We start from the raw sequence: 25,358 nt of genomic DNA on the forward strand, positions 1-25,358 counted from the left end.
ATGCTAATAATACTTCCTTTTGCCTTGCTGATAGCTATTTGTATTTGAAACACAGTTTTATCTATCTTGGCTCTCATTTTTCTAAACACAGAGGTAACAAATTATAAGTGAGTTGGAGACCTCAGAGATCAGCAAGGACAATTATCATTGGCCTGATAGTTTAGAAGAAACTGGGGGACTTCGTATAGCAGATAGAGGAAGAATTCATGAGGGAGCCAGGTGTAACTTGGGGCCACACAGTAAAGGGTTTGATAACATTCTCTCTCCTAATCCAAAAGAGATTAGCACTTTTACTTTTATTTTTGTATAGTTTTTAAAACTGTGAACTCCACTCAAATGTAACCTCTCAGAAGGCTGGGATTTTTGTGTTTGTTCTTAGTTGTATGTTCCCTTGGTGCCTGGCTCAGGATAGATGATCAGTAAATAATTTTTGAATGAAAGAATGAATGCAAGCCTTGATTATCCACCAGTGCTAAATAAGCATGAAATTGAAAGAAAGCCACCTGTAAAGCAGGTTTTTTTTTTTCTATACCTACTGAATGAAGAAAAATCATAAAATAATGACATTTTAACTTTAAATACCTTTGGGCATTTTAGAGATACCTCATTTATATAATAGTTGGAGTGAAGATCAGCTAGCTCAAATGATTTGCCTGAAATCACAAAGCAAGTTAGTGGAAGAGAGAGAATTACAAGGCAAGTCTCCCTAATATTTCCTTCCAGAATACCCCCCGGTAATTTTCTTTTTTAATTCGATGTTTTGGGAATTGAAAGAATAAAGAGTTCTTTTTTTTTAGAGACAGAGTTTCACTTTATGGCCCTTGGTAGAGTGCTATGGCCTCACATAGCTCACAGCAACCTCCAGCTCCTGGGTTTAGGTGATTCTCCTGCCTCAGACTCCCGAGCAGCTGGGACTACAGGCGCCCGCCACAATGCCCGGCTATTTTTTGGTTGCAGTTCAGCTGGGGCCGGGCTTGAACCCGCCACCCTCGGTATATGGGGCCGGCGCCCTACCGACTGAGCCGCAGGCGCCGCCCAAAGAGTTCTTTTTTTTTTAATCAGTGACAGCTTTATAGAGAATATTGAATAAAACCCTTTGTCTTTTCTATTTATGCTCTTTAAATTTTAGACTGTCACATGTTGGTTGACAGTATCTTATTCAGAGTCTAGAGTATAGTACTTGAATGCTTTCCACTTGGTATGTGTGCCAGCTAGCCCTTTTAAAGAAGAAAAGAAAAATCTAAAAAAGGAGAGGTTTGGAGAGGATTCCTCATTCAAGTAGGGAGAATAAGGTCTTATGACCAAAGCTGTTCTAGCCAAGATGGAAGCTAGAAACACAACTGTGCTTGTTTCTTTCTCATAGTGAAGGCAAATGCAGAATATTTTCTTTATTTGGGGGAGTTGGGAAGATGGAACATTTACAAAATTATTATATTATTTTCGCATCTTTTTGAAGTGAATTTTCATTAGCAAGTGTGAGTTAGTCTGTCTCTTCCTTTTGTCTGATTATTTCATGAAGGGTCTGAGGCTTTTAGGGAATGTAATCACTAAGCTAAATAATACAACACAATATTATTTTAACTATAATACATCTCAGATTTTCTTTGCATATATGCATTGTTTTCATGATTTGGCTTTTTGATGATAGTTCCTCATATATATATATATATGGATTATTAGTTGTACAGAGGAGTGAATTTTACATGAAAATTTTAACAGGCTGCTGGAGAAAAATGACTACAGGATGTAAAATGTGGCTAGCTTTGTTTCCTGGAGATCTTCTCAATCTCAAGGAAACAGAGTAACTGGTCTCCCTACTCCAACATACTTCCTCGTTTCTGTTATAACCCTCGGTCAGGGTTTACATGTTAAATATTTATAGAGTGCTGTTGGAATATAGGGTATTCAAAAAGTTTACAAATATTTACAAAATATTCTCTATGTGTTGGCCACTTTTTTGTAAACCCCTGTTATGAATATTTTATAAATAAAGATACATTTAGCTATGATTTCCCACTATCCCTATGTATGGCATTTCAGGTGTGACTTTTGGGATACCCTGTAGAGTTAGCTGTATTCAAATTTAGAACATTTTTTAAACAATGTAAGTAAATTAACTGAAATTATTGTGCTATAACTAATTATAAAAACTCAGGTTATTTTTACATGAGGTCAGAATTTGTTCAGCTATCTTCAGCAAATGTTTCCCAAAATGCATTTCTAGTGACACATATGTAAAAAGTGAATGCAAGTTGAACTTTTGAAAGGATTGGAACATTTTCTTCTTATTCAGTGATAAAAATGATGAATGAAATCTGAGAAAATCAATTGACACTGGAATTTCGGAGTAAAAACGCCAGCTTTTAAAAGATTTGTTTGTGCTTATTACATTTGGAGCCTACTACATGTTTAGAAGTCTCATACCTTCCACATACGTGCTACTTCAAAAAGAAGGGATTTCTTTTTTTTTATTATGTATATTATTTTTTTTTATTGTTAAATCATAGCTGTGTACATTAGCGCAATCGCCTGTACCCACTCTAAGATGCACCATAGATGTGGCCCCACCCATTACCCCCCTCCACCAAAACCTCCCCCCTCCCTTCCCCTTCCTTGGCCCTTTCCCATAGTCTTGTGCTATAGTTGGGTTATAGTCTTCATGTGAAAGCTATAATTTAGCTTCCTAGTAGGGCTGAGTACATTGGATACTTTTTCTTCCATTCCTGAGATACTTTGCTAAGAAGAATATGTTCCAGCTCCAAGAAGGGATTTCTTAATAATGATCTGGAAGCTCCTTAACATTTTTTATGTCTTTAAAGAAAAATGCCTACATTCAGTAGATCTATTTCCTAATGCATAGAGTTGTCTTTCATAAAAGTATAAAGATCCAGGTATGTAGAAACTTAATTATCTGAAGCACCTTTTTTTCTGAACATGTTAATTGAAATTTTCTTATGGTACATTTTTTTTCTTTTACTTTAAGTTGATCTTATCCATGTATGTAAAAAAGATAACAAAACGGTGATTCTGTACTATTTTACAGCCTCTAAGACTTTTTGAAGTGTGTAGGGTGAAGTGAACTTTGTTTTCTTATGAAACATTTTGTGATGTATACTTAGTATCTGTGGTTGCTGTTGCTTTATAAGGCTTTGGTATAGTGTGAATCTGGATGAGAGGCATGATATATTACAGTGTTGAGACAGACATTTTAGACTATTGTTTGGTATGCAGTTTATTCTCTAGTAAAGGGCTTTTTCTTGTTTTAATTACCAAAATAGATTCTGTAACTTCATGTAAAATCAAAAAGGGTTTGTGCTGCCAAAGGAACGTCATTCGTTTTCTTAACCCAATAATAGGGGTAGTGAAAGGGCAAAAAGACTAAAAAAAGTTTAAGACTAGTGTGGTCTGTTTGACTAATCGACTTTTTTGTGACTCTTTGCTAACATTCTTTCTTCCTTATGGTGGAATTAAAGTTTTCTTTTTTACCCCCAGGTCTTCTGTGTCTTTTTAATGCTAAGTGAGTCATTTCTTATTAGTTAATATATAAATGCAAGTTAGTGTAGTTTCGTGCTTGGCATGTTCCACTAAGTTCCTTAACCCGACTTGTGTTTTTATAAGGGTGGACATTTGGGGCAGGAATGCTGTAAGTTTTCACTTGTGAGGGGCATTTTATTTTAGGCTTCTCAGGGTTACTCTGGATTATTTATAATAAACAAAGAAGGCAGAGATATGTTTAAATGAAGATTAACAATAGGATTATATGACTTTAAACAAATATTTGTGAATATATTTAGGATGATAGAGAATAAATACTAATTTTGATTTTGAAATGAATTTAAAATGGAATGCAAATTCATTTGCATGAATTATAATTCTTCATGGTTTTTACAGCAATTCTATAGAAAGCAATACAACAAAAGCCATTCTATTATTAAGCTGTCATTATTTGCATTTAATGAATATATGTGTATTGTTAGCTAAGACAGGCTTCATGGGTTTGTAATTCTATAGTGAACCTTAGGAAAATAAGGAGAAAGGGTCAAATTTGACTCGGAAGTTCCAGTGTGCATTTTAGAAATGTTAGAAAACGTAAGTACATAATAAGGCATTTGCCTTGGAAACAGAATGTATTTGGTAAAAAATCGAATGCAAGTAGTCTTCTTTAAGGTTCCACCTGTCTCCATGTGCAGTGGAACCTCCTTAGAACCATCCTGCTACATTCACCACTTTCTTAACTTGGCCTAAGTTTCATCCACGAGCCGTGCACCACACGTACGTATCAGTACAGTAGGCCTAGTTCCTTATGTTGACCACCTCTGTATTTTGACAGAGGTTCTACTATCTTTTCATTTTAGAGCACTATGAAATAAATTCTTGGCTAACGGTTATGATATTGTATATTAAATTAAAAAAAACCCTAAAAATTGCACATCAAAAAGATTCGTGTAATAATGTTTGAGGAATTTTTTATAAACAGAGATTTAACTGGTTCACTTTAAATAATTACGTTCTTTTCTTTCTTTTTTTTTTTTTACTTACTTTTTTAAACTTTCTCTCTGAAAGCAGCTCAACCCTTCTCTTGCAACTTCTGTCAAAGTTCCAGGCCCTGACCCTCGTCCTTGGAGGCTAAGACACGCCCTTGGGCTAACCTCTTCCTCAGTCATCCATAGGTGTGGGTTTGTTCCTAAAGTGGTACAGTTGACCTAAGGTGCCCCAGGAGGCCAGTAGGAAGCTTCCAGAACTTTCTGGCTTAAAGCTGTGTGAATCAAAGTACATGCACTGTTTCTCTTTTGTTTCCTTGTTTTGTTCTCTTTTGTCTTTATTAAAATAAGTACTCTCCATTTGTTAAGATTGTTTTCAGTCGGGTTGGGCCCTTCTGGCAGGGATTTTCTGGGGTAATAAATGGATTAGAAGTAGAAGAACATGCCCTTCCCGAGACAGTTTGGTTTTATGATGGAGCGCAGAAGTCAGGGACAAGCCAGGGTTAGGATGCTGGCCGGTGCGTGCCTTTAGCATCCCCCTCAGCCACAGTCTAAAATTTTGTAAATCCAAAGTCTGAGGATTGATTATATTTCTAACTTTTCCTCTGACTTTTACCTTGTTCTTTCATTTATCTTGTGTTAGCAGAATACTTTTCAGAAAAGGCTTGGTGTTTGTTGTTTGATATCCTAGTCCGTGTATATTCTTCACACCGCAGGTGCTTGTTACTGTTGTGTTTGTATTTTTTATTGTTTGTTTTGATATGATAGAGGAAGGGCTAGAGAAGAACATGATGGAAAGATGATAACAGTGTCTGCTGTTTACTCAGGACTTGATATATTCCCTTTTCCCATCGGGATCTTCTTTTGTGAATAACTTTTGGTGCCCACTTCTTACCTGGTCTTGGCCTAAATCCTTTTTAAAATGTCTAAAGTAATCAAAAACAACAACAAAGAAAGGATGCTTCATTTTCAGTGTATGGACTAGGACTCCTCTGTTTCTGGAGAAAAGGCTGATGTGCCTCTGATGTTGAGTATTTTGTCCATTTCGGTGTGGGAATCATAAGCTGCTGCCTAAGACGTGTGTGTAAGTGCCTCTGCTTGGCTGGCGGTGGGGGATGCGTTTGCAGGCAGAGTGCTAATCCTTCTCCCTGCTGTCCAGTAAACCTTGGGGAAGGAGGAGTACACAGTGGACACATTGTTACTTGTCTCTATAGCACTTCATCAGCAGATGTTTGGTGTGTCTGAACCGTGAGATACTTCCTTAAAGGGAATTGGACAAGCAGTTATTAATCACATTAATTGGACTATTAAGAGGTTTGCTTTGCTAAAAGGAATCTAGATCAAGCCACCCAGAAATCTTGACTATTATTATTAAAACAGGACCGTCAAGCAGGAGGATGTTCTTTGCACTCGTTCCTCTTGTTCCATTCAGCTGTGGTCTTGCTATCACGGTCCGTGATCATAGACTTGTTTGGTAGGACTTTCTCTGATGAGGTCCAGTACCTTTATTTTCTAAGATTCCTGCACCTTTCTGTGGTCAAAGTCACCGGATTTATATGCAGGTGGATTGGGAGGATGTTGTGACATGACTCAAAATAGATGAGGGAGGGGTTTTCCATGCCCAGCTGTCAGGAGGAGGTGGCTGGGCATGTTTTGCTACCTTTGGGCCTGTGTAGCCTTAGGTAAAGGGCTTAGTGCAGTAGCATAGGCTGCCTGTGGATCTTAGTCCGTGGGGGTCTCATTTTGTGTTTGAAATGTCTTGAAACACTTGGTTTCTCAGTGTAGGTGATTTGAAGAGCATGGAATGCCTTTATGTCTTTCTAGAGAGCACGTGTCTGAAAGACTGCGAGGCCGGTAGCTGAAATTATCCTTCTGAAAATGATTTGTGAGCTGTGCCTTCCTCCCCATCCCCACTTGTCCTGCTTACAAGGCATGGGGAGAAATATACTTACTTCCGTGCTGAGATAAGAATCAAAACCCTGAGAAGTTACAACTATTTTATGCAATTAATGAAGAGCGTGGGGACTGGAAAGGCAATTGCTGTTTTTATACAAAAGGCTAGAAGGATAGGAGAGATTTTGTAAATATTAAAGGACCCAAGGCTTCTTCCTAAATCTATTTGCATTGATTCTTACTTATTCTACATTTACATCTTGAAAAGATGAGGAGAGGAGTTTGAATACTTTATTTGGAGATTTCAGGGGCCAGAAAATGTGCACTTGTTCTGGAATAAATTTGATTGTGGGTAGTTGCTGGGGGGACCTTCCATCTTTTCAATAGGTGCTATTATGTGTTTTTGCAGGTCTAAAGGGCATGGTGTGACAGTGTGACATGACTCAAAACAGAAGAGGGAGTGGTTTTCCATGCACAGCTATAAGGAAGAGGTGGGCCCTTGAAGTGTAAGCAGCCCGGCTGCCTCTTCATAGCTGTGCGTGGAAAACCATCACCTCCTCTGTTGTGAGTCATCAATGTATGATTTAGCAGGGGAGGTGGCTGAGTGGTCAGCACCCAGGGGCTGTATGAAACAGGACCTGAGCGCTTTTTCTCATTGTTGGAGTCATTTTGTCTAGGAATCCTAAAAGGATAGCTAAAAATTCAATTGAGCCCGATAAGTTGCAGGGAGGCAGCTAGAAGCATGGGTGGGCAAACTCTGAGAAGTGGCAAATCCAGTTTTCGTTTGCTAGGAGTAAATACATTTTATTGTGTAGCGGTTACACCTAGGTCGCTTTTACACAGATGTTTCCAAGCCATGCCTTTAGCTCTGATGACTTTTGCGAGTTTTAGACCCTTGTATCCATTTGTTTACTGTTTTTTCCAAATAGATGTTCTTTCAAGATCTCAAATTTTGTTAGCCTCATATGGAGCTCCTCTTCCCCCTTAAACCTGCTTCTCCTTCTAGATTTTTTTTTTTTTTTTTTTTGAGACAGAGTCTTGTTCTGTCACCCTCGGTGGAGTGCGACATAGCTCACAGTATAGCTCAAACTCTTGGGCTCAAGATATTTTCTTGTCTCAGCCTTCTGAGTAGCTGGGACTACAGGTGCCCACCACAATGCCCAGCTATTTTTAAGAAATGGGGTCTCACTCAGGCTGAGGCTGGTGTTGAACTCCTGAGCTCAGGCAATCCACCTGCCTCGGTCTTCCCGAGTGCTAGGATTACAGGCGTGAGCCACTGCCCCCGGCCCATCTTTCTCGATGTTAATGCTATCATGTTGGGGCCAGCCCCCTGATGCCCAGGCTAAAACCTCTTAATTGTGTTCAGTCTCTTCCTGCTTCCTCCTGCAATCGGTTGTCAGGTCCTGTCATAATCTCTAATTGAGTGCTGTCCTAAGAGATTTTGGCAAAGCATCAGTCTCTGCTTTTGCACTTTCCAGGGTTGCCTTAAACCAAGCTCTTATCCTCTCACACCAGAACTATGTTATTGCCTCTGATGGGTCTGTCTTTATCCTCATCAGAAGCTTCAACACAAACATCGACTGGAACACTTTTTGTACATCATGGAAGAAAATATCTTGCTTCCAAGATCTATAGCCCCATTGCCAACAGATTACTTCACATGAACAGAATCTTCCTCACTTTTTTTTTTTTTTGAGACAGAGTCTCACTTTGTCACCCTAGGCAGAGTGCCATGGTGTCATAGCTCACAGCAACCTCAAGCTCTTGGGCTCAAGTGATTCTCTTGTCTCAGCTTCCTGAGTAGCTGGGATACAAGCGCCCACCACAACACCCGGCTATTTTTAGAGATGAGGTCTTGCTTTGGCTCAGGCTGGTCTCAAACTCCTGAGCTCAGGGCAGTCCATCCACCTGCCTCGGCCTCCCAGAGTGCTAGGATTACAGGCGTGAGCCATCGTGCTTGGGCCTTCCTCACTCTTGACCTGGACTTTCTTTTTCTCTTTTCTTTTTTTGAGGGCATCATAGTCTCACTCTGTTCCTCAAGCTAGCGTGCCAAAGCATCAGCCTTGCTCACAGCAACCTCAAACTCCTGGGTTCAAGTGATCCCTCTGCCTCAGCCTCCTGAGTAGGTAGGACATTTTTTCTATTTTTAGTAGTGGTGGGGTTTTTCTTCTACTCAGGCTGGGCCTTGAACTCCTGAGCTCAAAGAATCCTCCTGCTCCACTATAATGATATATCACCTTGCTTTCTTTTCTTCTAAAGCAGTGGTTCTAAACCTTCCTAATGCTGCAGTGTATTTTCATTGTTAAAAAGGGGTCGTAACCCACAGGTTGAGAGCCGCTGTTCTAAAGTATCTGTAACACTCACTATGGCACAACTAATTGTAAGACAGAGTTACAAGACAGACTAAAATTTAAACTACAAATAGACTGTAAATTCCCTATGGACAGTTGATAAACTCACAGATATATTTAGTTGAGTACCATTTTATTTAGGTTTTTCTAGCTGACCTGGTGTTCTCCTGGCAAGAATTAGAGGCCTGGCACCAGTCTGTGCCAATTGAAGAAACCAATCCTGAGTCAGTGTATATGTGATTTAATTAATAGGCTATAAAACTTACATATTAAGTCTCGGCACCTGTAGCTCAGTGAGTAGGGTGCCAGCCATATACACTGAAGCTGGTGGGTTTGAGCCCAGCCTGGGCCTGCTAAACAATGACAACTGCTACCAAAGAATAGCTGGGCCTTGTGGCAGGTGCCTGTAGTCCCAGCTACTTGGGAGGCTGAGATAAGAGAATCACTTAAGCCTTAGAGTTTGAGGTTGCTGTGAGCTGTGATGCTACAGCACTATACCAAGGGTGACATAGTGAGACTCTGTCTCAAAAAACAAAAAATAAAAAGCTTATACATTAAGCTGTAATAACAAAGCTAATTATTATTACTATTATTATTATTTTTGGATAATTTTTCTCTGTCTTGTTTTCTCAAACTTTTAATTGCAAAAGGTGAATATTTGTTTATGTTTTTGGTTCCCTTCTTTGCTAATTTCCTAGTAAACCTTTTACTTAGAAGAATATGGCCTTTTCTTCTTTTGATCATTACGAAAGCTTTTCTCCTTACAGTGGTGTGTAAATGGATACATGTTGTCCATAAATAGTTTATATTTCTTTCAACATTAAAATAAAGTTCTTACATTATTTGGCAGAAGATTACTAGCAGATGCTTTGTCAGAAGCTTCATCATTGTCTGAGAGAAACCAAGTGCTAAGGGACTGTATATTTTGGGCGATTTTGAGAAAAGTGTCTTCTTTTGGAGTGACAGCAAAATATAGTATAGCTTTTGGGGACAAGTTGCCTTTTTAGACTAGAGGCAAGGGAGAACCACCCAGTGGTGAGGAGCATAAATACAGTCATGATTTTCTTACCAGAAAGTGACTTTGGGCAAATCTCCTATTTCCTCTAAACCACGAGTGCCTCACTTATGAAACTAGATGTTGTGAGGGTGAAATAAGCTGATGTGTTTAAAGCATTAAAAGCGCACAGTACCTATTACATAGCAAATAACCAATGGCAACTCTTGTCATTATAACCTTTATGATAACAATAACAACAATAAAAATGGTAACCTTAGGAAAGCCAGGTGAAACTGATTCCTTGCCTTTGTCTTTGAATTACCCGTAAAAGTGGTTTATTCATTATTATGGACTAAGGAATCTTACAGAAGGACTTGATCACAGTAGAAATAGTGCTCTCTTTAGCAGAGGTTATTTTATGAAATTGTCAGGAAAGAAAACTCTATTGATTACAGTCAGTATTATTTTTAACTCTGCAAAATAATGTGAATGCATTTTCATTAGTATTAGTGGCTCACTGAGAAAATGTGTGAAAACATCCCCCTTTGCAGTTGTTCATCTCAGACAAATCAAATTGAAACAATATAGTCAGGGAACATGGAAACCCACATATTTCAAAAAACTACGCTCAGACTTCACTGGCTGAACACTCTTGCACTGAGACATTTTCATAACACTGAGACTGTGTTATATCACAGTTAATAATACAGCATCCCTCAGCTGACCATGTTGTTACGTGGTAGTCCCCTTTGTGAGGTCAATAGTGACACTGTCCACAGGCAGACGCAATGGTACTAAGCTCCATTGAGTCAGTCAGTTACAACATTCACACCCTTGGACCACCAGGATCTGTCTATATGGGTCAGGCACGTATACTGTTTAGGTAAATAGAATTGGAACTCTATTCTCTGTCCCCATGTGTCAGGGAAAGCCAGTTAGCCGAGCACATGCTGTCTCTCGGCTGCTAGGTTTTCATTGCTGTGTGATAGGCATTGAACATTTATAGCAGTACTTTGAATGATGATGGTGAGCTTTGACAAACGGGTGCTCACTAAATTGAGATTTTTTTTACTATTGGTACAACCTAGGATATAAGATTTTGCTTAGGATTGACTGAAGGGTCCTTAGCCAGTACATACTTTAGCTATCTTGCATAATTTTGGAAATAGGAGGTGGTTGATATAGCAAAGAGAAAGTAAAGAAGAGGTCTCCAGCCACAGACTACATATGCATGTGAAATATCTTCCCAGTAAGTATCTCAATGACAAAGATGAATCTTAGAATTTAGGAATTTGCCAGGAAGAAGGAGATCAAAGCAAAAAATAAAATTTTAAGAAATGCCAACTTTTATTTTAGCATAGAATTTATAGTATTCCAAAATGAATTTTCTGTAGAATCACAGTTACCAACTGTACTGAAATTGTTTTAGGATACTATGATAATAGTTACTATCCATCCAGTATGGACCCAAACGTTTAACTATATCGTAATTTACGTTGGGATACTAGGTTTCACAGTATCCTAAGTCAAGTTGCCTTTGTAATAAATATGCTGTTGAGTTGTGAGATAATTATCTGTAAGTTGTGTCTGTTCAGAAAGGTTAGAACTCCACTCATCCAGGAAAATAGAGAGTAGTGGCTTCCCTGTGAAGTGTGGGTGTGCCAGCTGCTTTTGTGAATGGAAATTCTGAGGCAGGTCAAATTACTTGACTTAAAGAATTTTTCTTAGGGGTTCACACACAGTGTTTTCTTTCTATGTTTAACAGAATAAATGTGGGCAAGAGAATTTTGGATGGAATTTTCATTTTTTTATGCAATATTTTTGGTTTCTGAAAAATTAAAATAATGATGTTAAGTCCTCAAAAAAACTTTAAAAATTCCATCAATCCAGTAATGGAAAACAAGAGAGGGGAAAGATATTCCAGATCTCAGACAGGGCAGAACCTTTTTTAGAAACATGCAGTGAGCATGAAACAGTGCTGGGTCTGGAGGTTTTCCCCTTGAAATCGTGGGGTCATGCAACTCTGGCTAGAAGAGAACTTGTTTCCTAAGTTCCCCTAATGAAGCATTTGCATTAGTTTAAGTGTGGCATTTGTGAAAGCGGCAACGTACAGTATCCTTTGACTTTTTATCTGTAAAGCACAGACTCTCCTAATGGTAGAAATGTGTGTTGGCTTTTGGCTCTGGTGACAACTTCACCAGAAAGGGAAAAATTCAGGGAGGGAGTTTACCACAATTTGAATTAAAGTCTTGCCAAAGAACCGGAGGACAGCCTGAGGTTTATCTTCATGTTGAGTGACCCAAGAATTCTACAAGTCAGTTCCTCTGGAGGGGATTAGCTGTGGAACACAATTACAAGTACAGCTTGCAGGTTTATCAAATACCCAGTCACATTTCTTTTCATGGCTCTCTTGACTTTACACTTTTCAAATATCCTCAGTTGTCGCTTAATTCACTTTCCTTTCTTTAATTCCTGTTGGATGTGAAAGTAACTTTTACCTAATCAATTCCCTTGTCTAGATTTCCTTGGTTATGAGTTTTGAGTTGCAGTATACAAGTTGGTGTATTAGTAACTTCCTCATTATATGTTTTCTTGTGTGACATGGTTTCATAATCCACATAGTGCCTTTTTATTATTAGGATTGTTATGCAATAAAAATCCCAGTTGACTTCTTTTTGTTTTCTCCCCCTTTTTTATTCCTTGTAGGCTAAGAAATGGCATTTCAGAAGGCAGTGAAAGGGACTATTCTTGTTGGAGGAGGTGCTCTTGCAACTGTTTTAGGACTCTCTCAGTTTACCCATTACAGAAGAAAGCAAGTAAGTAGCAGTCCATGTATTGATAATATGCAATGTAAATCTGCTAAAGAACTGTTGAGGGGACAGGTGCCCACAAATGTGTAAGGAAATTACTTTCAGTTTCTCAGTTTGATCTGAAAGATATTAATGTAGAATGCTTCCTTAATGATCCTTGAGAACTGTGTGTATCTCTCCTTTTATTTAAAGTGATTTTCTTTTTCAGGAAGCATTGTTTACCCTTTGTTTTGGCTGTTTGGTTTTTAAAAGACTGTTTCATTTATGAGTGCCAGGGTTTGTTCATTGAGGCTTTCCTGTCTAACTCATTGAAATGTCTGGATACCTTCTATGTTCTGGCCAAAAGTTGGTCTTATTAGAAGGCAGATGGCTGAGAAAGGAAATAGAAAAGGAAAGGCCCAATTGAATCTTTTTTTTATTTCTTAAAGATTTAGTTATTTATGTAATGTTACCTTGTATTATGTAAAACTTATAATGGGGGAAGGCCATGAAAATGAGATTGGTAGAGAAGTTTCCAAATACTTTAAAGTGTTTGGTTTATTTTCATTTTATTTTTTTCCTTTGTACTATAACTCTGCCTTCCCATATTTCAAATTGATGCCAGGAAACAATTTTGCGGAATGATGCTGGTAACCATCTCAGTAGTTAGTTTCAGTGTCTTGTTGCCTTTCCCCTGTTTTATTGGCGCATTTCATTATACCAGTTTGATAGCATGTGCCTTTTTCAAAGATGAAGGAGAAGGAATTTGGCAACTATGTGTAACTGAGTGATCTATGAGCCATTCTCATTTTCTGCATTTTTGTGGGTGTTTTTAAGCTGTGGATTATCTTGTTTCTTTTTGCTACCTACAGAGTGGTAGATCTAGACGCATTTCTTAGAATCCCATCTCCTGAAAGAGACCACTTTAAAAAAACACTGATTAGGAAGAATCTATGTGCTATCTTACAGTTTTAAAAAACAAGACTATTTTTATGTGCTTCCTTCTAAAGACGGATGATATTAAATAGGGTGTGTTAGTCTTTTTTTTTTATCATTCTGAAATCTTAAGTAAATCATTACTCTTAAGGTTTTCTAAAGCAGACATCATTTTTTTTAGTTAACACGTGATAATAGTACGTATTTATGGGGTAAATGTGATGTTCCAATATATACAGTGATATTATTAACTGATTGACTATCGAAACTCTTCCTCAGCCACTGATTATGTGTAATGCACTATTTGTTTTAAAAGATTGCCTTGGTTTCTGAAAAGTAAGTGTGAAGATGCTGCTTCTGCTGAGACTTCTGCTGAAGTGCACTTCTGTTGGGAACATGGGTGTTAAAGGATTAGGTTACTTCTGCCATCTTCACCAGTGCTATCTGCAGTGATACTGGAAAATGCCAATGCCAAAGGTTATGATATCTAATATGATGAGTTGCTGCTAAATTTATACCTGGTTTATATCTTGTAACCACAGTAAGCATGTTCTACTTCAGAGTTCATAGCTTAACTTTGCACATAGGTAACACTATATTTTTGTTGTTGTTATTTGATTTTTCTCTAATAATTGAACTTACAGAATAGAATAAAGAGAAGATACTGCCCCAGACAACCAAGTTAAAGGGGGATTTTAGTCAGTAAAATCAAGGCCAAAATAGGGGCCTATTGATCCTGGGACATTTTTGTGATTTTATCTTTCCTAAGTTAGATATACTGACCATCTAATAGCCAAATGAAATGGATACCAGCAGCATAAAGTCATTTATAATTTTAACCTGACAAGTTGTGTTGAAAAAAATTACTACAGGCATATTTAGTCAATGAGTTGCATAAGAAATCCAACTGTGTCCATTTCTTTTGTGTGATTTTTATCCCTTTAAGACACTGCCATGAGCATGTATTTTGGGAGTAGCAGGTGCAATGTAGCCATAGGCAAAATAAATAAATAAGTAAAAGCAAGAATGAGAGGAAACAACTTATTTGAGCCATTGACATAAAATGACCACAGGCTTTCCTTAACTCAGCTGTCCTTTCTCAGCAAATATCTGCCAATCAGAGCCATTCTAGGGGGATAATTTTCCTGACTTCAATAGTCAAGAAAAGTCTGCCCCTTGAGACACATTAATTTGCTATATATATGTGTGTGTGTGTGTGTGTGTGTGTATTTTTGTTTGTTTGTTTGTTTTTTGGTACCTTTTTTGGTATTTTCATTTTGTCTGTTTCTCTGCAGGGTGATGCTTAAAGCACTGGCTTATCATAGTATATTTACCTACTGTGTTTTAATATTTTTTTCCCCAATTTTCTAAGATGATTCCAACTGATAAAGTACCGTCTATTAAACATAAGTTGGTGTCAAAATCCCAAGCCATTGATGTCCTAGAAAGCTGTGTGTTGACTTTAAAATCTGACATTTTGCTACCTTTCTATGTGGTCTTCTTGGGCACTGGCTTGTGCTCATCTGATACTCCCTTTAGAAAACTTCCTTCCTAAAATACAGGTAGGAGCTGTATTCTAAATATAAGTAGGTTGACTCTAAAGGGTAGTAAATTATTAAAACATGTTTGGTCATGAGATAGTGTTATAGGAGTGGTTATGTGCTATGTCAGCTGAGAAAAATCTTTTAGGTCAATTATACTGTTAAGTTAGCTTGTATTTGCAAAGAAAATGATTATATATGCTAAAAAAATTAAAACATAAACACAAAGTAATAGAAAAAAATGTGATTTTATTTACTTTTAACCCAGTTGCTTGAATCTAAGCCACTGTAGGTCGCTGTGGGTGAGGGGAGAGAGACCTTTGTGTAGACTGATATTTCTTGGGGCTGGGCAGGGGTCAGAATTGGTAGCATTAATTGTTTTCTGTCTTTACTTCATAGCATGGCTTTTCTTCACACAAGTGTGTTATTAACATTTATCTTATGTGTGTTTATCAGTGATGTATAGCGTCGACTCTTAAGCCAAGTGAAGCCTAGACATCTTTTTTTCTTTTTAAGGTTAATATATTCAGATTTAGAAAAGATGGAGGTCTTCATAGGCTAAAGAGAGAGCTATTATTGTTATTAATCTTTTGAATCAGAGGATTCTAAATCTTCAATTCCATTGAGGACGGAGATGAACAATGGCTGATTTTTTGTGTGCCTACCCCCTGGGAAGGACATTTGTGGCCACTTGTGGCATCTTTCTGAGCTGTTTAGTTATGCATGTAGGGGTTTAGAGTGGTCTTGGAGTGGCTTCCTCATCCTTTCATTTTCCACCTCCCTTTATTTTCTCACTCGTAATTTGGTGACTAAGTTTCCACGAGGCATCTTGATTTTTTTTTCCTCCAAGACCAAAGATATGTGGAGGGACAGCAGGCTGGGTACAGGGACACAAACATTCTACCACAGTTAAATTCCCCCAGTCGCAGGGAAAGCAGACACCTCTGGGTTGGTATGGAGATTGTCGAGAGTAGGTTGATTTTATAATAAACTTTTAGGTGGAAGGGACCAAGAGGACATCTTATCCAATCTAATACATTGGGGAAGCTTCATTTTTCTAATTCCAAGCTGGTGGAAGAATGGATTACATGGAGAGGGAAATTTAAATTAGAAGAGAGGGCTTTGGAGTACTTTCAGAACAGGTAAAGCTTCATGAGGAACAGAAATGGAGAGCCTTAGAAGTCAGGGCTGCAAGGGGGAGGTGGGAGGAATGGGTGCAGCCAGGGAGAACAGGGCCAGAGGCAAGGATTTAACCCTGGGGAACCCTCCTCTTTGTTCTTTTCATTATAGGCCAAGAAGTTTGAAACTTCTTAAAATTTTTTTTTGAACTCATCATTTATTTCGTAACTTCTAGGTCCCAAATGGAAAAATTGATGTGATAGTGTGGGCTTCTTTTTAACCCCAGTGGTGTGGTTGATGTAACAAAAATCTATTTAGGTCTGAGGGTGGTCTGAGGGCACCCTGCGGGTGGGCTTTCTCACTTAACACCTGCTGGTTTTGTTCCTTCCATTACCCACTCTGAAGGAGTGGAAGAGCTTGAGAGCTGACTTTGAAGAAGAACCACCGAAAGCTTCTTCAAAGCTGACTTTGAAGAAGAACCACCGAAGAACCACCGAAAGCTTCTCAAACCCCGGATATGAAAGACTTTTCTCTTTATTTTTCCTCTATCATAAATAGGCAGGGAGTGGGCTTTGGAACATGGAAACCAAGATCTCTTTTCAAGGGGAGGCATGATCTTATTAGAATCAGGGATTTGAGAGACTCTAATTCCTTAATATTCCATTCAAAAGTAACGTGACAAAGGCTGAGATCATGATCTTCCGAGCAGTCTGCATTCAACTCTAGTTCGACTTCTTCCTTTCTTTCATGTTTCTTCATTTCATTTATGATATTTATTTATTTTTCCTTTTATTGTTAGTTTCATGTCATAAAACAATAGAACTTATTCCTCTCATCTAGCTGTAACTTTCAATCTATTAACCAACCTCTCTCTTACCCTTCCCAGACTGACTATAATACCCCAAATTCTACTCTCTACTTCTTTGAGCTCATTTTTCTTTTCTTTTTTTTTTAAGAGACAGAGTTTCACTTTATCGCCCTCAGTAGAGTGCCATGGTGTCACACCTCACAGCAACTTCCAGCTCTTTGGCTTAGGTGATTCTCTTGCCTCAGCCTCCCGAGTAGCTGGGAATACAGGCGCCTGCCACAACACCCGGATATTTTTTGTTGCAGTTTGGGTCGGGCCGGTTTCGAACCCGCCACCCTCAGTATGTGGGGCAGGCGCCCTACCCACTGAGCCACAGGCACTGCCCTTGAGCTCATTTTTTTTAAGCTCCCACATATGAGTGAGAACATGTAACACTTATCTTCCTGTGCCTGGCATATTTCACTTAACATACTGTCCTCTAGGCTCTTCCATGTTTCTGAGAATGAAAATATTGCATTCTGTTTAATGGCTGAATAGTATCCCCTTGTGTATATGAACCACATTTTCTTTATCCACTCTTGGCTACTGGGACTAGCTGGCACTGTGTCTTAATAGCTAAGTGACTCTAGGCAATTTTCTTTAATTTTCTGGGCCTCATTTTCTGTCATCTGTAAAATGGGGACAACAGTGGGACTTCCTTCATAGGATTGTTAGAGAGTAGTAAAGCCTGGAAGAGTTCCTGGAACAAAGGACACTTTCAAAGTGTTAGCTATTTAGAAATTCCCAGGTGATATGAATATAAAATATGGTTGTAGTTAGAAAGACAGTTGCTTGTCACCAGAGACCCTTGCATTCAGGGATACCTTGTGAAGACTTTGAGATTAGTAGTAGCAAGTGATCTGCTATCCATCCGAGGTTGTAGGAGAACAGCTCACACAGGTGGAAAAAACAGCCTTTCATTTTCTCTTTGCGCTTTCTGATTTGCGGATAAGCTAAGTGGGCAAAGCCAATTGTTGACTTAAACTCTAACTCTTGTAACAAAATCCGTCAATGTGCCTCTGTTTGTTTTCTTTTGCTATTTAAGGTTGCACGAATTACAGCAGATTTGATTTATACGGCTCGTGTGTTCCTAAAAAGTTACAGGAATATAATCCTTTTGATAAATGAATATGTAGTACATATATTAGAATTCTATGGTGAAACATTTTTGAAAAATAGGTAATATTAGGAAAAAAAACTATGACTTTTTGGGGGGTAAATCTAAATTTTCATGCATCATTTTAGCTTGAAATATAATGTAATTAAACTTACTTCTTCTTTCCAAAACTCGGGGATGTTAAGGCATGTGATATAGTAATAGTTGTTGATGACAGGATCTTCATGCTTTGCAAAGAGCCTCGCAGTTTGAGAAGGACAGCAGTTGACTGCACTTGTGGGTAACTTACAATTACTATAGTTCACTTTATCATGCCTCTTATGGGAATATGGTCAAAAATGACAGCAGTGTTGTGTTAGGTGAGTTGAAATACACTTAAAACCATGCTGCTTTTGTTTTAGTGTCATCATAACCCAAGGGGAAAACTATTTATGGTAATTAGAGGAAGAACAAAGCATGGATAAGTAAAATCTACACCGATTTTGAGAACATTGTTTTAATTTGTAATTTCAGCCCCTCCCTCTCAATACATTATTTTTAAGAGTTCTAATAAAGCAGTGCTTCTGGACCGGTAGTCCTAGTGACCCCAAATTAAAGTCAGTAGCAAAAAAGATTAGAGAAGCAAAAATAGAATCATTAAATCTAGTCAAAATAAGATCTGTTTTAGGACTTATTTGAATAGACGCCCAAATGCAACAGTGCTTAGCTTCCTGAATGTATCTGTATACAAGGATGGTGGGTTTCGGTGAGCCTGTTATTGTGCATAGGTTATACACTCTTTCAGAATTCCGATTTCCTTATAAAGTAAGAAGTGTCACTTTATTCATAGGCTTTTTCCCCCAGGGAGTACTGTTAGTGTATACCAGTCAGTGGTCTTAGGGCTGGGCACAGAACAGCTCTTTAGTATCTGTTATACTTCTCTTCCCCCCATACAGGTTATAAATATTTGGAATAGAACTGGCCTTTGTTAAGCATAGTAAGAAAGATATAACACAGGATTTAAAAAAAAAATAGTTAAGCTTTTGCTTGTATTGATGACTAGCTAAGCTGGGAACAGGTGGAGAAACTTGAAATTGAATGAGTATTGATCGAAGAGAAATCAAAATCATAAGCACAGCATCTAGGACAGGCGTCCTCAAACTTTTTGAACAGGGGGCCCATTCACTGTTCCTCAGACCGACCGTTGGAGGGCTGGACTATAGTTAAAAAAAAAAAAGCTATGAACAAATTCCTATGCACACTGCACATATCTTATTTTGAAGTAAAAAACCAAAATGGGAACAAATACAATCACACTGCCTCACGTGGCCCGTGGGAACCCCTGATCTAGGACATGATGTCAGTTAAGAAACAACTTAAATTACAAAAACTACACTTAAGCGTCACTTTTCAGCAGTATCTTCAATTGGATATAAGAGTTTGTTTATTTTGCAACATTGACATCTTTGAGAATATAAGGTGTTAGAAATATTCTCCTGATTCTTAAACTAAGGACTATTTGTGGGTTTGAAATCTGTAGGAATCTTCTTGAGCATCGATGCAGCTGAAATTATTACATAACGCATTTTTTACCAGACGGCTTTTAACTTTGTGAGTCAATTCAGGCTACCAGATTTGATTGTTCTCTCTGAGTAAATAATCTTCCATTTCAGAGGTATTTTTCATAGGTTTCTAATCAGTCTTTCTCTTTAAAAACAATTTATAAAGTGCTATAAAAACAAATTTTATAAAGTCTTTATTGTTGATTTCTAAAAAGTTCTTTCCTTGAGCATAACTGAAACCCTGTGCCTTTGACCAACATCTTCTCATTCTCTCCCCTCCATCCCATCTCTATCTCTGGTAACCCCTATTGCACTTTCTGCTTCTGTGAGTTTGACTATTTTAGCTTGTACGTATAAATTAGATTACATAGTATTTGTCTCTGTGTATGGCTTATTTCACTTAACATAACGTCCTCCAGGTCTTTCCATGTTGTCACAAATGTCAGGATTTTCTTATTTTGTGATAATATTCTAGCATGTGTGTTACATTTCTTTATTCTTTTTTTATAAACCAGGTTACACTGATTGCAATTGTCAGGCAATGTCCCTCTTGCAATCATGTCTTGCCCCCATAAAGTGTGACACACACCAAGGCCCCACCTCCCTCCCTCCATCCCTCTTTCTGCTTTTCCTCCCCCCCATAACCTTAATTGTCATTAATTGTCCTCATATCAAAATTGAGTACATAGGATTCATGCTTCTCCATTCTTGTGATGCTTTACTAAGAATAATGTCTTCCACTTCCATCCAGGTTAATACGAAGGATGTAAAGTCTCCATTTTTTTTAATAGCTGAATAGTATTCCATGGTATACATATACTACAGTTTGTTAATCCATTCCTGGGTTGGTGGGCATTTAGGCTGTTTCCACGTTTTGGCAATTGTAAATTGAGCTGCAATAAACAGTCTAGTACAAGTGTCCTTATGATAAAAGGATTTTTTTCCTTCTGGGTAGATGCCCAGTAATGGGATTGCAGGATCAAATGGGAGGTCTAGCTTGAGTGCTTTGAGGGTTCTCCATACTTCCTTCCAGAAAGGTTGTACTAGTTTGCAGTCCCACCAGCAGTGTAAAAGTGTTCCCTTCTCTCCACATCCACGCCAGCATCTGCAGTTTTGAGATTTTGTGATGTGGACCATTCTCACTGGGGTTAGGTGATATCTCAGGGTTGTTTTGATTTGCATTTCTCTAATATATAGAGATGATGAACATTTTTTCATGTGTTTGTTAGCCATTCGTCTGTCATCTTTAGAGAAGGTTCTATTCATGTCTCTTGCCCATTGATATATGGGATTGTTGGCTTTTTTCATGTGGATTAATTTGAGTTCTCTATAGATCCTAGTTATCAAGCTTTTGTCTGACTGAAAATATGCAAATATCCTTTCCAATTGTGTAGGTTGTCTCTTTGCTTTGGTTATTGTCTCCTTAGCTGTATTGAAACTTTTCAGTTTAATGAAGTCCCCTTCGTTTATTTCTGTTGTTGTTGCAATTGCCATGGCAGTCTTCTTCATGAAGTCTTTCCCCAGGCCAATCTCTTGCAGTGTTTTTCCTATGCTTTCTTTGAAGATTTTTATTGTTTCATGCCTTAAATTTAAGTCCTTTATCCATTTTGAATCAATTTTTGTGAGTGGGGAAAGGTGTGGGTCCAGTTTCAGTCTTTTACATGTAGACATCCAGTTCTCCCAACACCATTTATTGAATAGGGAGTCTTTCCCCCCAAGGTATGTTCTTGTTTGGTTTATCGAAGATTAGGTAGTTGTAAGATGTTAGTTTCATTTCTTGGTTTTCAATTCGATTCCAAGTGTCTATGTGTCTGTTTTTGTGCCAGTACCATGCTGTCTTGACCACTATGGCTTTGTAGTACAGACAAAAATCTGGTATGCTGATGCCCCCAGCTTTATTTTTATCACTAAGAACTGCCTCAGCATACGGGGTTTTTTCCGGTTCCATACAAAACACAGAATCATTTTCTCCAAATCTTGAAAGTACGATGTTGGTATTTTGATAGGAATGGCATTAAATAGGTACATTGCTTTGGGAAGTATAGACATTTTAACAATGTTGATTCTTCCCGTCCATGAGCATGGTATGTTCTTCCATTTGTTAATATCCTCTGCTATTTCCTTTCTGAGGATTTCATAATTTTCTTTATAGAGGTCCTTCACCTCCTTCGTTAGGTATATTCCTAGGTATTTCATTTTCTTTGAAACTATGGTGAAGGGAGTTGTGTCCTTAATTAGCTTCTCATCTTGACTGTTATTGGTGTATACAAAGGCTACTGACTTGTGGACATTGATTTTATATCCTGAAACATTACTGTATTTTTTGATGACTTCTAGGAGTCTTGTGGTTGAGTCTTTGGGGTTCTCTAAGTATAAGATCATGTCGTCAGCAAAGAGGGAGAGTTTGACCTCCTCTGCTCCCATTTGGATTCCCTTTATTTCCTTGTCTTGCCTAATGGTATTGGCTAGAACTTCCAGCACTACGTTGAATAGTAAAGGTGACAGAGGACAACCTTGTCTGGTTCCAGTTCTAAGAGGAAAAGCTTTCAGTTTTACTCCATTAAGTAAAATACTAGCCGTGGGTTTGTGATAGATAGCTTCAATCAGTTTTAGAAATGTGCCACCTATGCCTATACTCTTCAGTGTTCTAATTAGAAAAGGATGCTGGATTTTATCAAATGCTTTTTCTGCATCTATTGAGAGGATCATGTGATCTTTATTTTTGCCTCTGTTAATATGGTGGATAACGTTTATGGACTTGCGTGTGTTAAACCAGCCTTGCATCCCTGGAATGAAGCCTACTTGATCATGATGAATGACTTTTTTGATGATAAGCTGTAATCTGTTGGCTAGGATTTTGTTGAGAATTTTTGCATCTATATTCATGAGTGAGATTGGTCTGAAATTCTCCTTTTTGTTTGGGTCTTTTCCTGGTTTTGGTATCAGGGTGATGTTTGCTTCATAGAATGTGTTGGGGGAAGATTCCTTCTTCCTCAATCTTTTGGAATAATTTCTGCAGTACAGGAATAAGCTCTTCCTTGAAGGTTTGATAGAATTCTGGTGTGAAGCCATCTGGACCAGGGCGTTTTTTGGTTGGAAGATTTTTTATTGTTTCTTTGATCTCAATGCTTGAAATTGGTCTGTTCAGGAGATCTATTTCTTCCTGGCTAAGTCTAGGTAGAAGGTGTGATTCCAAATATTGATCCATTTCCTTCACATTGTCCAATTTCTGGGCATAGAGTTTCTGGTAGTATTCAGAGATGATCTCTTGTATCTCTGTGGGATCAGTTGTTATTTCCCCTTTATCATTTCTGATTGAGGTTACTACAGATTTTACTTTTCTATTTCTCGTTTGTCTGGCCAATGGTTTATCTATTTTATTTATTGTTTCAAAAAACCAACTCCTTGTTTCATTAATTTTCTGAATGATTCTTTTGTTTTCAATTTCATTGATCTCTGATTTGATTACGGATATTTCTTTTCTTCTACTGAGTTTAGGCTTAGATTGTTCTTCTTTTTCCAAATCCATAAGATGGCTTGTGAGATTGTTGATGCGCTCTCTTTCTGTTTTTCGAATGTAGGCATCTAAAGCAATGAATTTTCCTCTCAAAACTGCTTTTGCAGTATCCCACAGGTTTTAGGATTCATTGTTGTTATGCTCAAGGAAGTTAATGATTTCCTGTTTTATTTCTTCCTGCACCCATCTGTTATTCAACAGAAGATTGTTTAATTTCCATACCTTTGGGTGGGGTCGAGCGTTTTTGTTAGAGTTGAGTTCCACCTTTAGTGCCTTATGGTCTGAGAAGATACAAGGTAAAATTTCAATTCTTTTGATTCTGTTGATATTTGTTTTGTGTCCCAGGATATGATCAATTTTGGAGAATGTTCCGTGGGGTGATGAGAAGAATGAATATTCTTTATCTTTGGGATGGAGTGTTCTATATGCGTCTATCAAGCACAGTTGTTCTAGGGTCTCATTTAAATCTCTTATATCTTTGTTTAATTTCTGTTTAGAGGATCTGTCCAGCTCTGTAAGAGGAGTGTTAACGTCCCCTGTTATTATGGTATTATCAGATATCATATTGCTCAGACTGAGTAAGGTCTGTTTCAAGAATCTGGGAACATTTAAATTGGGTGCATAAATATATAGAATTGAAATATCTTCTTGTTGTATTTTTCCCTTGACCAATATAAAGTGACCATCTTTGTCTTTTTTGACTTTAGTTGCTTTAAATCCACATGAATCTGAAAATAAGATTGCAACTCCTCTTTTCTTCTGAATGCCATTTGTCTGAAAAACTGTCTTCCAACCCTTGACTCGGAGCTTTAATTTGTCTTTTGAAGCCAGGTGTGTTTCTTGCAGACAGCAAATGGATGGCTTGTGTTTTTTAATCCAGTCAGCCTATCTGTGTCTCTTCAGTGGGGAATTCAAGCCATTAACATTTATTGAGATAATTGATAAGTGTGGTAGTATTCTATTCATCTTATTTGGTGACAGTCCATTGCTTAGTTTTATGTTTTGCATCAGTGTGGAGGTTAGGTTCTGTCCTTTAATTTCTGCGTTCTTACGTTGCTGCTGATCTATTGTGGTGGTCATTGTGCAGAACAGGTTGAAGTATTTCCTGTAGAGCTGGTCTTGTTGTGGCGAATTTCCTCAATGTTTGTATATCCGTAAATGATTAGATTTCTCCGTCAATTTTGAAGCTTAGCTTAGCAGGGTACAGAATTCTGGGCTGGAAATTGTTATGTTTAAGTAGATTAAATGTAGATGACCATTGTCTTCTTGCTTGGAAAGTTTCATTAGAGAAGTCTGCGGTCATTCTGATGGATTTGCCCCTGTAGGTCAACTGGTGCTTACTCCTGGCAGCTTGCAGAATCTTTTCTTTTGTCTTGACTTTGGACAGGTTCATCACAATGTGTCTTGGAGAAGCTCGGTTAGAGTTGAGGCGACCTGGGGTCCGGTAGCCCTCTGAAAGCAGTGTGTCAGAATCTTTGGTGATATTTGGGAAATTTTCTTTTATAATATTCTCCAGTATGGCTTCCATTCTTCTGGGGCATTCTTCTTCCCCTTCTGGGATTCCTATAACTCGTATGTTAGAATGCTTCATAAAGTCCCGTAATTCTGACAGTGAACGTTCTGCTTTCTCTCTCTTCTTTTCTGCCTCTTTTACTATCTGAGTTATCTCAAGAACTTTGTCTTCTACCTCTGAAATTCTTTCTTCTGCATGGTCTAACCTGTTGTTGATACTTTCCATTGCATCTTTAAGTTCCCTGATTGACTGTTTCATTTCCTTCAGCTCTGCTATATCCTTTTTATATTCTTCATATCGTTCATCTCTTATTTGATTCTGTTTTCGGATTTCCTTTTGGTTATTTTCCACTTTATTAGCAGTTTCCTTCATTGTTTCCATCATTTCTTTCATTGTTTTCATCATGTGTATTCTAAATTCCCTTTCTGTCATTCCTAACATTTCTTTACAGGTGGAATCCTCTGCAGTAGCTACCTCATGGTCCCTTGGCGGGGTTGTTCTGGACTGGTTTTTCATGTTGCCTGGAATTTTCCGCTGATTCTTCCTCATGAGTGATTTCTTTTATCTGTTTCCTTGCCCTAATTTTCCTTTCACTTCCTCTTGCTCTTTAAGTTCCCGTGCCTGTGGACTAAGGGTTAGATGAGTCCTTTTGGTATAGGACCAGAAGGGTGAGAAGGTTGAAGGGCAAGAAAGGGATAAAAGAAAGGAGGACCGAG

At 38.1% G+C, this 25,358-nt stretch overlaps 1 protein-coding gene across 2 annotated transcripts in view; it reads left to right on the plus strand.

The window, feature by feature from the left end:
• Nucleotides 1-25,358, plus strand: part of GPD2 (glycerol-3-phosphate dehydrogenase 2) — a 147,436-nt gene that overhangs the window by 29,105 nt on the left and 92,973 nt on the right. For both annotated transcript variants that reach the window (XM_053596966.1, XM_053596965.1), the window contains exon 2: nucleotides 12,429-12,538. In XM_053596966.1, coding sequence (XP_053452941.1) covers nucleotides 12,437-12,538 — 102 coding nt within the window. In that variant the 5' untranslated portion in view covers nucleotides 12,429-12,436. The remainder of the gene's footprint in view (nucleotides 1-12,428; nucleotides 12,539-25,358) is intronic.

This window comes from Nycticebus coucang, chromosome 7, assembly GCF_027406575.1.
Source record: "Nycticebus coucang isolate mNycCou1 chromosome 7, mNycCou1.pri, whole genome shotgun sequence".
NCBI lineage: Eukaryota > Metazoa > Chordata > Mammalia > Primates > Lorisidae > Nycticebus > Nycticebus coucang.